This window comes from Carcharhinus amblyrhynchos, unplaced genomic scaffold (genome assembly GCF_965287045.1).
Source record: "Carcharhinus amblyrhynchos unplaced genomic scaffold, sCarAmb.v2.hapA scaffold_661, whole genome shotgun sequence".
Lineage (NCBI taxonomy): Eukaryota > Metazoa > Chordata > Chondrichthyes > Carcharhiniformes > Carcharhinidae > Carcharhinus > Carcharhinus amblyrhynchos.
Genome location: NW_027650401.1, coordinates 37,501 through 51,821, shown reverse-complemented (window position 1 = coordinate 51,821; position 14,321 = coordinate 37,501). Strand labels below are relative to the sequence as shown.

The following is a 14,321-nucleotide window of genomic DNA, read 5'->3' as shown; positions in this document are numbered from 1 at the left end:
ACCCTTTGAATTTCTGTATCTCAAATTCTGATAACCTCTAGGCAAAGATGTATTTTCAAACACCCAGAGATTCTCAGGTAAAAATGAATTGTCTGAAATCTCCATTTCCTCTCTTACCTTTCAGGTGGCTGGGTATTTCCGATAATTCTTGCCCAACTTTCATGTAATTAATTGGATCAGGACCTGTTGAAAAGAATTAACTTCCATGAAATCAGGTCTGTGTAATATTACAGTAAAGTTTGCAGCGTTTGGGTCTGAAACTGAATTCAGTGTGATTTTTACCATACCGCGTTCCTCTATTTCTCTCAGGATTGTGCCCAATTTCCGTAAGCTGTGGTGCATTTTCACAAAGGATTCCCACATCACCCTTCGAGCCTTTCTCCATAACCAGATCGAGGAGAAGTTTGGAACTGTCTGCCCTCTTTCCCTTCTCCACGAGCTCACTGACTTTCTGTAAAGAATAATAATGAATATATTGATGAGTGGTGTGAAAGATAAACACTGGGAAAGAGAAGGAAAGGATTTGCTCAGAGATGGGATTTCCCAGCTGTTTTGAGGAAGGAAGCAGCGACTGGTTTTGGTGCAACGTCATTCTGAATATTGATGAATATTCTCCACACATCTTGATTCCAACATTCCTCCAAATGAATGTGAATTAAATTTAATGGCTGGAATGCTGCTCTCAAAGTTTGGCACAGTAATCCTGTGCTGTAGCTGTCCCAGAAATTACCACAAATAAATCAAAACATTGTTGATTTCTCCTTCAGGAGAATCGATCAAAGATAACAATTCAATCATTTTCACATCATTAACTGAAATATCTGAAACTATTATTTTGCATGTTTACAGTTAGTGTGAAAATGTCACTAACCATGTTCATGAAGGTTTAACATTGAGTTTACAACATACAAAAAGAGGAGAATTCAGACCACGAATCTAATACAAAGCAGGGTATACAGAAACATCTTCAGGAGGCGAAGAAAGTCGAGAGGCAGAAGAGACAGTCAGACATCTGAAGTCTCAGCCGCGAGTGGTGGTCTAAATGAGATAGTGCACGTGGAAGGGGGCACGAACCGCAAAGGGAAGCTTGAAACAGCTGTCAAAAAGTTTTTTTTTAAATTTTTCTATTCTGCAAAAGTTTTCTGAAAAAGTAGCTCAGACCAATTGTGATCGTATTGCATTAAGGTTAAAAAATGATTCAAATAAGGGAAAGAATTCACTTAATAGAACTGTTAAACATCCCCTAAAGATCTTTGCTTGAATAAACTCAGAGCAAAATCTCCTCTCGATGAAACAGTCCTTGTAGATGTGATCGAAACATTCTAGTAACCTTATCACACAATGCCCTGTGGCTTTAGGGTGTTCTTCAGCAGTTTAAAGATAAACTACAGAATAGATGTGTTCAAGATGCTGATGTTTCTCTGGGGAGCAGTGCCATCCAAACCAGGAGAACATGGTCAGAGTTTCACTCAGTTACAGATTATTTCAGACCCCTCCATTATAGGAGAATAAAAACAATTAGAAAGCTGTCCTGAGAATATATCCGGATGTTACTGGAGGTGAATGGATTAATGGTATAACAGAGATTTGAGAATTCAGGACTCATTAGAATACAGTTGTGAAGATTAAATGGCAAATCGATTGTGGTCTTACGCTGAAGTACACGCTTATTTTTTATTTCCAACATTCAGTCAGAGGTCACACATTTACAGTCTTATGGTCAGACTGGATATTGTTTTAGTGTGAAGTGGTTAAAACATATTATTGTGATTAGAAGTTAATTTTATTTGATATATTGGATAATAAATTAATAGCAAACGAGAGCAAGAAGCGGGAATGGTCCACCTGGATGGGATATTAACTAACAGATAGTAAGCATAAGGGTTCAGGTTAGACTAAGCATTTGCTGGAGGAGAAAGTAAACACAGGATCCACCTTGGAATGGTTGTTTATTTCTGTACTCATCATTTCTCTCTTTCACAGTCTGAGAACCATGTGACAGGGTCATAGGACCTTAGAAGAGGTCAGAATCTCTATGGTGCGGCCCCCAGATGGGCATCTCATTACACCAATGAAATATCCATGTGAAGATTCCTTCCTGCCCCACTGGAACTTTACAATAGTTGGGCAATGGTTGTGCGCGTGGCAACTTTCAGCTAAACTTTGGTTGCTTGGAGAGAGCGTCCTTTATGAATGCTCCTGGGTTCGTGGAAGGACCCTGGCAGCAATGACTACCTCTTCCAGCTACGATCAGTGAACCCACTAATTGCTGGGACCTGCCTGTCACACCCTGGCATGGCTGTACAAAAGGCAATCTGGCCTTGAAGGGAAGCTCAGTATGAAGGTGCCATCTCCTTTTCCCTGCAGTAACAGCAGAGATCACTTCCAACACCGACATTACTGAGCCTGCAGATCCATTGATTAAGTTATTAGCTCTGGGAGGTGAATCGCTGTTCTCAGTTGGATAGGAGTCCGAGCAGTGACTCCTTAATTGGCTGCTGTTAATAAAATGATGTAAAAAGTCTGACAACACCAGGTTTTAGTCCAACCTATTTATTTGATAATATACTCACAAGCTTTCGGGGTTAGTCCCTTCGTCAGGTGAATGGAGAGTTCTGGCCTCAGACAGAGCATATAAAGCACAGACAGTTTAGAGATTACTGATTAGAATGCGAATCTTTACACCTAACCTGCTGTTCAAGACCTGAAGTGGCTGATAATGTGTTCAGGTCTTGAACAGCAGGTTAGGTGTAAGGATTCGCATTCTAATCAGTAATCTCTAAACTGTCTGTGCTTTATATGCTCTGTCTGAGGCCAGAACTCTCCATTCACCTGATGAAGAGGCAGTCCCCTCGAAAGCCTGTGAGTTTACTATCAAATAAATCGGTTGGACTAAAACCTGGTGTTGTCAGACTTTTTACTGTGTTTACGCCAGTCCAACGCCGGCATACCCACATCATGAATAAAATGATGCCCAGGGCCCTGTGGTCTACCCAATCAGGGCTGACTCATGTTCTGACTCCCAGCAGAGAGACATTGTACACTTTTGGAAATTTCATTCCGACATCTCATAAGCAAGTGGCCAGTTGTGCAAGAAGGTCCTTTGTGAGACTGTAGACTTTGACCATGCCAAAGTTAGTTATCTAGATTTATTTCAGATAATAACGTATCAGTAATTTGACCAGCAGATTTTCAGGATGTTTGGGGGAAGAAAGTTTTTATGACTGGGATTTTACAGGCTATTTGCAGATGGACTGCCGGGCGGGAAGGTGGCAAAATGGCAGAGGAAGGCATTTGAGATGGTGGCCTCAAAATCGATTCTCGGGAAAGGCCTCTTTTTGGGTGCACGGGTGGGCCTAACACCTTCCCCCCCCACCCACCCCGGGCAACAGCTATGCCACAGCATCGGTGCTGCCTGCCCTCAAAGAAACCCGGTCTTTCTGGGGTCTGGTCTCCCTCTGGCCCCCAGACCTAGCTTGTCTGAATTTCAGGGCTCACGGTCATTGACCAGATGCAGCTTGTGGCATTGGTGCTGAGTTACTGACTGTCTGACTGAGCCGACAGCTTTGGATCGAAGCTGCCACCTTTAATAAGGACAGCAGGTTCCTGGATCCCCACTACCTGCTGATGCAAGGTTCCTGTCAGTGGGATCTTGCCACTTCCAAAATAATTCTGGCCTTTTCATAGCTCCAAAAGTTCTGAAACACAGGTTTGTCTCATTCCAAATATGTGACTGCTGACGACCTACTGATTGGTATGATTAGTCAATAATTCAACTTTCAGTACTTCATGCAAATGACAAAGTGTAACAGATGTAGTCCACAGACTGAGGTACTTTTTCCACATTATTTCTTTGTTTCTATTCTGTAGGTTTTGTGATGTGTGAAGAGGTGGAATTCAATCTACATCTTACCTGATATTCTTGTCCACTGAAATGGTCCTCGCCGATTAACATGAAAGCCAAACCGTCCACCCCTTCTTCAATCGCCTGTTCCAGTCTATCCTGGTAAAATTTGGTTAATTGGAACAACAGGTCATCGTCACAATTTGTGAAGAACTCAGTGAGTGTCGAGTTTGGATCTGCGAAAGCAAAGAAATACCAACACATTAGCAATGTTCTACCCAGACGGCTACATTGCCTCTCATTCCGAATCCTCCTGTGAACCAGATTATTAAAGCTGTGTTTATCTACATTGCTACAACGCCTGGGGGAACACATCCTGCACACGCTCAGATGTCGTATCAGAGCCTGTGATATCAGAGTGAGTGACATCCCTGGGAGATCCTGTATCAAACACTTTAATTCCCAGTTAACCTGGAGAATCCCAATGCAGGCAGGGTCCCAGCTCAATGCTGCAGTAAGAACTGGCAGTTTGTATATAAATGAAAAACTAAGAGTTTCATTAGTATTTCCAAATAGTTTCCTGACAGCCGCTTCCCCCACCACTCTGCTCACTAACCACCATCCTTACCATTTCATTCAAACTCTCTCTCTCTCTCTCTCATTCTTTCACCACTCTCAATGCAGGTCCTCGCTGCTGGGTCAGAGGGGAAGAGAGGAGAATGGCAGAACCAGGAACAGTGTGTGGAAAGACAGATACAACACATGTACTACTTTCCATTAATCTGTATAATCAATTCATTAAAAGTGTACAATTTGTCTCACAACCTAGCTTCAGGCTTCAGATAGAAATCTATGTTGATGTAACACTGGGAATTTTTTTGTTGTCTTAGCACTGCTGCCTCACAGCGCCAGGGACCCAGGTTCAATTCAGGCCTTGAGTAACTGTCTGTGTGGCGTTTGCATGTTCTCCCTGTGTCTGTGTGGGTTTCTTGCAGGTGCTCTGGTTTCTTCCCACAGTCCAAAAGGTGTGCAAGTTAGATGACTGGACATGATAAATTACCCCACGGTGTCCAAATGTGTGTGTAGGTTAGGTGGATTAACCATGGCAAATGTGCAAGGTCATGAGGGCCTGAGAAAGATGCTCTTTCAGAGAGTCAGTGCAGATTTGATGGGATGAATGGCCTCTTTCTGCATTCTGGGGATTCAGTGGTTTCTATGGTTGCTTAATTTCAGTATTCCTGAAATTTCTTGCTTTCCCGAACAGGTCGAGGGCTATTTTAATCCAATCCATTTGAAAACTAGCTGCCCCTGAGTTAACAGATCTGACTATCCAGGGCAGGTGGGGAAAATAGGGGGGCACCATCATCTCCATGAACATAGAACATAGAACACTACAGCACAAACAGGCCCTTCGGCCCACGAGTTGCGCCGATCACATCAACACAGAGCTTCCAAATAGTGATATATATCACTTCTTTTGCACTACAGGGCCACAATCATGTGGTAAATTAGTACTCATTCATTTCTATTCCAGTTGGATGGTTAATGCTGTTTATCGTCTCAAATCTGGATATTTCTCGTTGTCCAGTCACATTAGCTGATATCCTTCACACTGTTCTATTCACCTTATCGGTAAGTGAGTTGTTGATGGTAGATTCAGACCATGGTGGCTGTCCCCTCCCTTCTCCCTGACCTCACTTCAATAACCCATCAACATTGGCCTGAATTTTAAGTTGAGCAGGTGGGGATGTGCCTGACTCAGACACGTGTGAAATCATGGGATAAGACATTGGGCACGTGTTTCAACATTACTGTAATATTTCAGTGGCAGGCACACCTCTGACTCTCGCCACAAACCAAACTGCCAACTGAGCTCATTAAGAAGCCAATTAAATGCAATTTTACACAGCTCATCTGCCTTTACATCTACTGGGCAAGCCGATAGGCCAGGCAGCCTTTATGTTTTGGCCATAACCTGGGTCTAGGACAGGATGAGCTGTTAGGGCTGAAATAAAGTGAACAACATGTGGCTGGGGATAGAGAGAGGTCTGAGTATGATTGTGCTGCCTACTATTGGGCATAGATTGACATTAATATTTATTTTTCATGGGTCTGTAGCTTTCGAGTGAACTGCTAGGACAGGGAAAACATGAATAGGGATTACAGGGTGGCTGGTCTCAAGATGAAGGAAAAAAAGTTCTTTGGAAACCAGGGAATAGAACAAAAGAAAGAAAGTTCCAGGGAGATTGTCTCAAAAGGAAAGAAAGAAAGAAACAGAATTCCTACAGTGTAGGAGGTCATTCAGTCTATTAAGTCTGCACCACCCCCAGAGCATTCCACAATGCCCACACCCCTGCATATCCTTAGAGGAAAATTTGGCATGGCCAGTGCACCCAAACATGCACATCTGCAGAGTGCGGGAGGAACCGGACCATCCAGAGGAAACCCATGCAGACAGAGGAGATTGTGCAGATTCCACACACAAACCCAAGGCTGGAATCGATTCCTGGGTCCCTGACGCTGTAACACAGCAGTGCTAACTACTGTGCCGAGTAGTGGGAACCTGAACAAGGTCACGTTCAGTTTTGTTAAAGAAAGGAGCAGAGGTATAGACAACTGTAAGAAGCAGATTTTAAATTCATTTTACAAGAAGCCAGGCCTCGGATGTAATCAGAACTTGGTGACAACTTGTCGAGGCCTATGAAGCAATTGTGTTCTGTTGACAAGGCTACGTGCCACAGAGAGTCCGTGGCAAGTGAAGCTTGAATCTACGTGGTGATCCAGGGTAGATGGACACAATAAAGAGAGGCTGAAATCCTGGCTGTGTATCCTTGGTGAAGACACTCAGTAGATATGGAATTGGAGAAGATTCTGAAGGGTACTCATCATCAGCAAAGATTAGAATCGTTCATATAGAAAACAGAGGTGATGGCCCTCTTATTATTGCTAGACTATTAATCCAGAAACTCAGCTGATATTCTGGGACTGGGTTCGAATCCCACCATGGCAGCTGGCGAAATATGAATTTAAAAATATCTGGAATTAAGAATCTACAGATGACCATGGAAACATTGTGGATTGTCAGGAAAACTCATCTGCTTCACTAATGTCCTTTAGGGAAGGAAGTCTGCTGTCCTTACATGGTCTGGCCTACATGTGACTCCAGAGCCACAGCAATATGGTTGACTCTTAACTGCCCTCTGAAATGTCTTAACAAGATTAACAAGACACCAAGATTGGGGGAAAGGCAAATTGTGCGGAGGGTGTGGAGAGTCTGCAGAAGGATCTAGATAGGCTGGGCGAATGGGCCAGGAAATGGCAAATGGAATTTAATGTTGGCAAGTGTGAGGTGGTCCACTTTGGTAGGAAGAATGGTAGGAAGGACTATTACTTACGTGGCGAAAAACTGCAGCAGGCAACGGTGCAGAGGGACCTCGGGGTCCTTGTGCATGAGTCGCAAAAACCCAGCCTGCAGGTGCAGCAGGTGGTCAGGAAGGCAAATGGGATGCTGGCCTTCATAGCGAGGGGGATTGAATATAAAAGTAGGGAGGTCTTGCTGCAGCTGTATAGGGCATTGGTGAGGCCGCAGCTGGAGTACTGTGTGCAGTTTTGGGCGCCGCACCTACGCAAAGATATTTTGGCCTTGGAGGGAGTACAGAGGAGGTTTACTAGGCTGATACCGGAGTTGAGGGGGTTGAGCTATGAGGAGAGGCTGAATAAACTGGGCTTGTACTCGTTAGAGTTTAGAAGAATGAGGGGAGATCTCATTGAGACGTACAAGATGATGAATGGGATGGATAGGATAGAGGTGGAAAGACTCTTCCCGCTCAAAAAAGACAGTAGGACTAGGGGGCACAGCCTCAAGATAAAAGGGGGGCGGTTTAGAACGGAGTTGAGGAGGAACTTCTTCACTCAAAAGGGTGGTGAATCTCTGGAATTCTCTGCCCGTTGAAGTGGTGGAGGCTGCCTCGCTAAATATTTTTAAGACGCGGGTTGATGGGTTTTTGATAGGAGAGGGGATTAAGGGTTATGGGGAGAGGGCGGGAAAGTGGAACTGAGCAGCGACAGATCAGCCATGATCTTATTGAATGGCGGGGCAGGCTCGAAGGGCTGGATGGCCTACTCCTGCTCCTATTTCTTATGTTCTTAACAACTCACTCAGTAAGGGCAACTAGGAATGAATAATAAACATTGGCCAACCAGCATTGCCCATGTCTTACGAATGAATTAAAAAAAGTTGGATCGGTGTGAACAACATTGAGAATGAAGGATTGATGTAAGAAAAAATCTACAGAGGGTGCTTGTGAGACATCTATCACTTGGCTACAGAGAGTAGTATATCTGCCCACAGTTTGCCCACTGATTTACATGTACTGTTTACTTATCGAGAACATTAAACCATCAAATGGATTTCAGAACGTTACCTTGTAAATTTTTATATACCTGGAAAGGTATAGTTGGAGTGCAGCAGTTTATTATAGTTATTCTTTGCTTGTTTAAGACACATTTTATTATTGTGTTGGAACTTCATCAGTGAGATCAGACAGTGTGTAGCCCGAGGAGGATGGAGTCAGTGAGATCAGAGTGTGTAACCCGGGGAGGATGGAGTCAGTGGCTCTGTTCAGTTGTTGCCATCCAAAGTAAACATCCAAACACTGCATAAATAATACAAGTTAGGATCAATTAAGCCAGGTTTGATCCTGAGATTTGACCTGTCCTGTCGTATCAGCTAGGATATCAACTCACTGCTGTTCAAACCGTGCTGCAGTTTGTTGGGGTGTATTTTACTGTCCCACACAGCAGGAGAATCAGAGCAGGCGGGGGGACAGACCATGGAAAGGTCCGGTGACCTTGAGTGGGATTTTCCTGTTCCGTCACTGTCTAGATTCACCATATAGCTCCCAATGCCAGCAATCTATTGGACAGCACCAGAGCTCATGAGCTCCTTACATCTGTGACTAGAATGAACCGATAGATGGTCACTCAACTCCTCTTCCTGCTCAGCCCCTGTTATTCCTTTAACTTTACATTAGAGCTGTAGATTCTTGCTGAGAATCTGGAAGATTTTCCTGTAAGAAATTACTATTTTAATTATTTTCTGAACCTACCCACATCCATTTTCATTCTTATTGAAGATGTTGGACCTGATCCTTCAGCCATGGTGGTGTTAGACGATTCCAAATTCTGATTCTCTGTAATAAATACAATTGTCCATATAAAATTCCACCTAGAAACTCCTCATAACAGCCATACATTTTACAGGTGATATTTCAGGGAGCTTATTTGTGACGCGGAGTCACTGCTAATTCTGCTCAATTCTCAAAATATAAACAGAAGGCGTTGGATAATCCCAGCAGGTCCGGCAGCACCTGACGAAAAGAAAACAGAGTAAACATATTGAGTCCGAGAAGACTCTTGGTTCAAACCCCAATGTTATCTCTGTTTCTCTCTCCACGATGCTGCCACAGCTATTGAATTATTCCAGCATTTTCTGTTATTTCCCAGTACCCGGTGCATTTCATTTTCACTCGACCTGTGTATTCTGATTTGAAACATGACCAGGCAATCTGCAAATGCTCTCTCTCCTTTGGGCTTGATTTTCTTTCAGCAGAATCACAGATAGAGAATGCTGACAATCCCTGTCAGTCCTCAATAACCAGTTATTAATAATTATAATTTAAATTATGCTCAGTTCCAGACAAGATGCTGAGTTGTTTCAGCTCAATCTAGGCAGTTCCCAATACCAGCTACCTATAGGACAATTCCAGTACTCAGGAGCTCCCTCACCTGTGACACTGATGTCCCTCCGGATGGTCACTCACTTCCCTCTTTTTACCCAGCCACTAGAAATATTTACCTCACAAAATGCAGCATCTTTCCTGGAAACAAGCATATTTTTACTTCCAATTATTAACAACTAGTTTCAGTTTCCTAAGGACCTCTTTGTCTGGTAAACTAACAGTCCCGGCTCAATTCCCTATCAAATCTATCCATTGTGTCATGTGGAGAAGAGCTTTTTGCTTATTACAGACACTGCATGCCTGCACGTGCAAAGACCTCTGTGTGTCGGAACAATTCTAATTATCAGATTAGCAAAAATAACCTGTTGCACAGTTAATAACTGGTTTCAGTTTCCTAAGGACCTCTTTGTTTGGTAAACTCAGTGCAGGTCCCATTCCCTCTCTATGAAATCTATCCATTGTCTCATCTGGAGAGGACCTTATTGATTATTACAGACACTGCACGCTTCCAGGTGCAAAGATCTATGTGGGTGTGTCAGATAGATTCTAATTATCAAATCAGCAAATTAATCTGTTGCACAATTATCTCAAGTTCCATACCCTACAGTCACACCCTCCAATCGAGGACACTTGACCTTTAGCTGATGTAGGGATTGATTCTGACCTTTAATCTCGCCAGGCTGGAGAACACAGTGGAAGTAAGAGCCGTCTTGTCTCTGCCCCACTGAATGACAGTAACTTATTACAAATCCATTTCACTGCATCAAATGGGAGTCATTAGCATGGCTCGTGATGGATGCAAAAATGACATTTCAATCCCTTGATAACAGTTTGCTCTACAACACAACTGAGAACAGGTGCTAACTTATTAAGCAGATCATAATCCCTTCTCCCTCTGTCACACACCGTCTGAGCTCACTGACCCCATCCTCCCTGGCTCTGTTAATATTATGATGTGGGTATGCCGGCGTTGGACTGGCGTAAACACAGTAAAAAGTCTGACAACACCAGGTTTTAGTCCAACCGATTTATTTGATAATAGACTCTCAAGCTTTCAGGGTTAGTCCCTTCGTCAGGCGAATGGAGAGTTCTGGCCTCAGACAGAGCATATAAAGCACAGACAGTTCAGAGATTACTGATTAGAATGCGAATCCTTACACCTAACCTGCTGTTCAAGTCCTAGAGTGGCCGACAATCTGAGTGGAAGGAGCACTGATCACGGGTTAAAGAGATGTGTATTGTCTCCAGACAGCACAGTGAGTGAGGTTTTGCAAACCCAGGCAAGTCACGGGGGTTACAGGTAGTGCGACATGAACCCAAGGTCTCGGGTGAGGCCGTCCTCACGTGTGCAGGAGCTTGGCTATCAGTCTCTGCTCAGCGGCTCTAGCCCAGTTCCTGCACACATGAGGACGGCCTCACCCGAGACCTTGGGTTCATGTCGCACTACCTGCGACCCCCGTGACTTGCCTGGGTTTGCAAAACCTCACTCGCTGCGCTGTCTGTTAATATTATACAGAGGCAGGCTGTCTTTACACAGCAAGTCACCATTTCAACCTTCAGCTTCAGGATTAAAGTTAAAACTCTTTTAACAAACGGCACTGCGCCTGCGCCCACCCTCAACCCGGAACGAAGCCCGCGCAAGCGCACTCGGCCCGGCGGCTGATTTCCGCCTCGCCCATTGGGCAGCTCCCGGTCACGTGCTGTGAAAGGCGGGGCCCTGAACGTCAGACACACCTCCCCCCCTCCCCCCCCACCAAAGCAAATCACGCCGCGCGGAGAATCCGTGGAACGGCCACGCCCCCTCACCGCGAGCCACGCAGTGGGCGGCACCTCACTCCCCCATTGGTGCATTTCACTGTCCGTCAAACGGAAAACAGCCAATCGGAACCCGCTCCCGCACTGATTGACAGGCGGTGTGGGTGGAGCCGAGCAGACGGTGACGAGGCAGCGACCGGCGGTGGATTCGCCGCCATTGGGGGACGATCCCGGCTCACCGTTAAAGTTAAGACTTTTTTTTCCCCCCTCCTCTCATTTAATTTCTTACCTTTAATTCACAAATTCGGTCTTCCGGCCACTGGGAAAGGCCCCGCCTGTACAGTAAGGAGCGGCACAGCGCCTGGAGGCGAGGCGATGCGGCGGCGGCCGCCGGTTTTCCGCGCTCCGATCGGCCGGAGCCAGGTCACGTGCTGTGCGTGCGCGGTGACGTCAGCGCGCGGAAACCCTTTGACGCCCGCTTCCAGCCACGTCACTGAGTGGGCGGGACCTCATTGCGTCATCGTCCATTGAGTCCTAGAGGATTACGTCATGGAAACAGACCCTTCAGCCCAACTTGTCCATGCTACCCCCTTCCTAGAAAACCCTGAATTAATCCCAGTTGTCCGCATTTGCCCCATATCCCTCTATACCCATCGTACCCGTGTAACTGTCTAAATGCTTCTTAAAAGATAAAATTGTCCCCGCCTCTACTACTGCCTCTGGCAGCTCGTTCCAGACACTCACCACCCTCTGGGTGAAAAAATTGCCCCTCTGGACCCTTCTGTATCTCTCCCCTCTCACCTTAAACCTCTGCCCTCTAGTTTTAGACTCCCCTACCTTTGGGGGAAAAGATATTGACTATCTCACTGATCTGTGCCCCCTCATTATTTTATAGACCTCTATAAGATCACCCCTCTACGCTCCAGAGAAAAAAGGTCCCAGTCTATCCCAGCCTCTCCTTGCCGGAGTTGAGGGGGTTGAGCTATGAGGAGAGGCTGAATAAACTAGGCTTGTACTCGTTAGAGTTTAGAAGAATGAGGGGAGATCTCATTGAGATGTATAAGATGATGAATGGGATGGATAGGATAGAGGTGGAGAGACTCTTCCCGCTCAGAAAGGACAGTAGGACTAGGGGGCACAGCCTCAAGATAAAGGGGGGGTGGTTTAGAACGGAGTTGAGGAGGAACTTCTTCACTCAAAGGGTGGTGAATCTCTGGAATTCTCTGCCCGTTGAAGTGGTGGAGGCTGCCTCGCTAAATATTTTTAAGACGCGGGTTGATGGGTTTTTGATAAGAGAGGGGATTAAGGGTTATGGGGAGAGGGCGGGAATGTGGAACTGAGCCATGACAGATCAGCCATGATCTTATTGAATGGCGGGGCAGGCTCGAAGTGCTTGATGGCCTACTCCTGCTCTTATTTCTTATGTTCTTAAGTCCCGGTAACATCCTAGTGAATCTTTTCTGCGCTCTTTCTAGTTTAATAATATCCTTTCTATAATAGGGTGACCAGAACCGTACACAGTATTCCAAGTGTGACCTTACCAATGTCTTGTACAACTTCAACAAGACGTCCCAACTCCTGGATTCTGACCGATGAAACCAAGCTTGCTGAATGCCTTCTTCACCACTCTGTCCACCTGTGACTCCACTTTCAAGGAGCTATGAACATGTACCCCTAGATCTCTTTGTTCTGTAACTCTCCCCAATGCCCTACCATTAACTGAGTAAATCCTGTCCTGGTTCAGTCTACCAAAAATGCATCACCTCACATTTGACATCTGCCATTCGTCAGCCCACTGGTCCAGTTGATCAAGATCCCGTTGTAATCTGAGATAACTTTCTTCACTGTCCACTATGCCACCAATCATGGCGTCATCTACAAACTTACTAACCATGTCTCCTATATTCTCATTCCTCAATATTTTATAGACCTCCACAAGATCAGCCCTCAGCCTCCTACGCTCCAGAGAAAAAAGTCCCAGTCTATCCCAGCCTCTCCTTATAACTCAATCCATCAAGTCCCAGTAACATCCTAGTAAATCTTTTCTGCACTCTTTCTAGTTTAATAATATCCTTTCTATAATAGGGTGACCAGAACTGGACACAGTATTCCAAGTGTGGCCTCCCCAATGTCTTGTACAACTCCAACAAGACGTTGACATGTTCAAGCCCTTAAAGTGGTGTCACAGATAAGGTGGGAAAGAGTGCTTTTGGAACATTGGCCTTTATGAATTAAAGTATTGAGTGTAAGAGTTGGAATGTTATGGTGAGGTTGTATAAGGCATTGGTGAGGCCAAATTTAGAATATTGTGTGCAGTTTTGGTCACCCAATTACAGGAAGGATCTTAATGAGGTTGGAAAAGTGCAGACAAGGTTCACAAGGATGTTGCTGGGACTTGAGAAGCTGAGTTACAGAGAGAGAGATTGAATAGGTTAGGACTTTATTCCCTGGAGAATGAGGGGAGATTTGATAGAGGTGCATAAGATGAGATTGGTAAAGATAGAGTGAATGCAAGCAGGCTTTTTCCACTGGGGCTAGAGGGGAGAAAAAACAGAAAACATGGGTTAAGGGTGAAGGGGAAAAAGTTTAAAGGGAATATTGGGGGAAGGGGGGCTTCTTCACACAGAGAGTGGTGGGAGTGTGGAATGAGCTGCCGGATAAATGCGGGGTCACTTTTAACATTGAAGAAAAACTCGGACGGGTTCGTGGATGAGAGGGGTGTGGAGGGATATGGTCCAAGTGCAGGGTCAGTGGGACTAGGCAGAAAAATAGCCAAGAAGGGGCAAAAGGCCTGTTTCTGAGCTGTAGTGTCGGGTGGTCCTAAATCATCAATGTAATTGATAATTAACAGGGTAGCCAGCACCGATCCATGAGGCACGCCGCTGGTCACAGGCCTCCAGTTCCAAAAACAACCCTCCACGACCACTCCCCACTTTGATCCATTTAGCTCCCTCACTCTGGATCCCGTGAGATTGAACCTT

At 45.2% G+C, this 14,321-nt stretch overlaps 1 protein-coding gene across 1 annotated transcript; it reads right to left on the bottom strand.

The window, feature by feature from the left end:
* Positions 1-211: 211 nt before the first annotated feature.
* On the bottom strand, positions 212-11,708 carry LOC145339761 (uncharacterized). The gene is made up of 4 exons (XM_080184289.1): positions 11,630-11,708; positions 8,953-9,036; positions 3,914-4,080; positions 212-451 (listed from the first exon to the last, which is right to left on the bottom strand). Exons 2-4 carry the CDS (start codon positions 9,002-9,004, stop codon positions 212-214), a joined length of 459 nt encoding a protein of 152 aa, XP_080040415.1. The 5' UTR covers positions 9,005-9,036; positions 11,630-11,708.
* Positions 11,709-14,321: the final 2,613 nt, after the last annotated feature.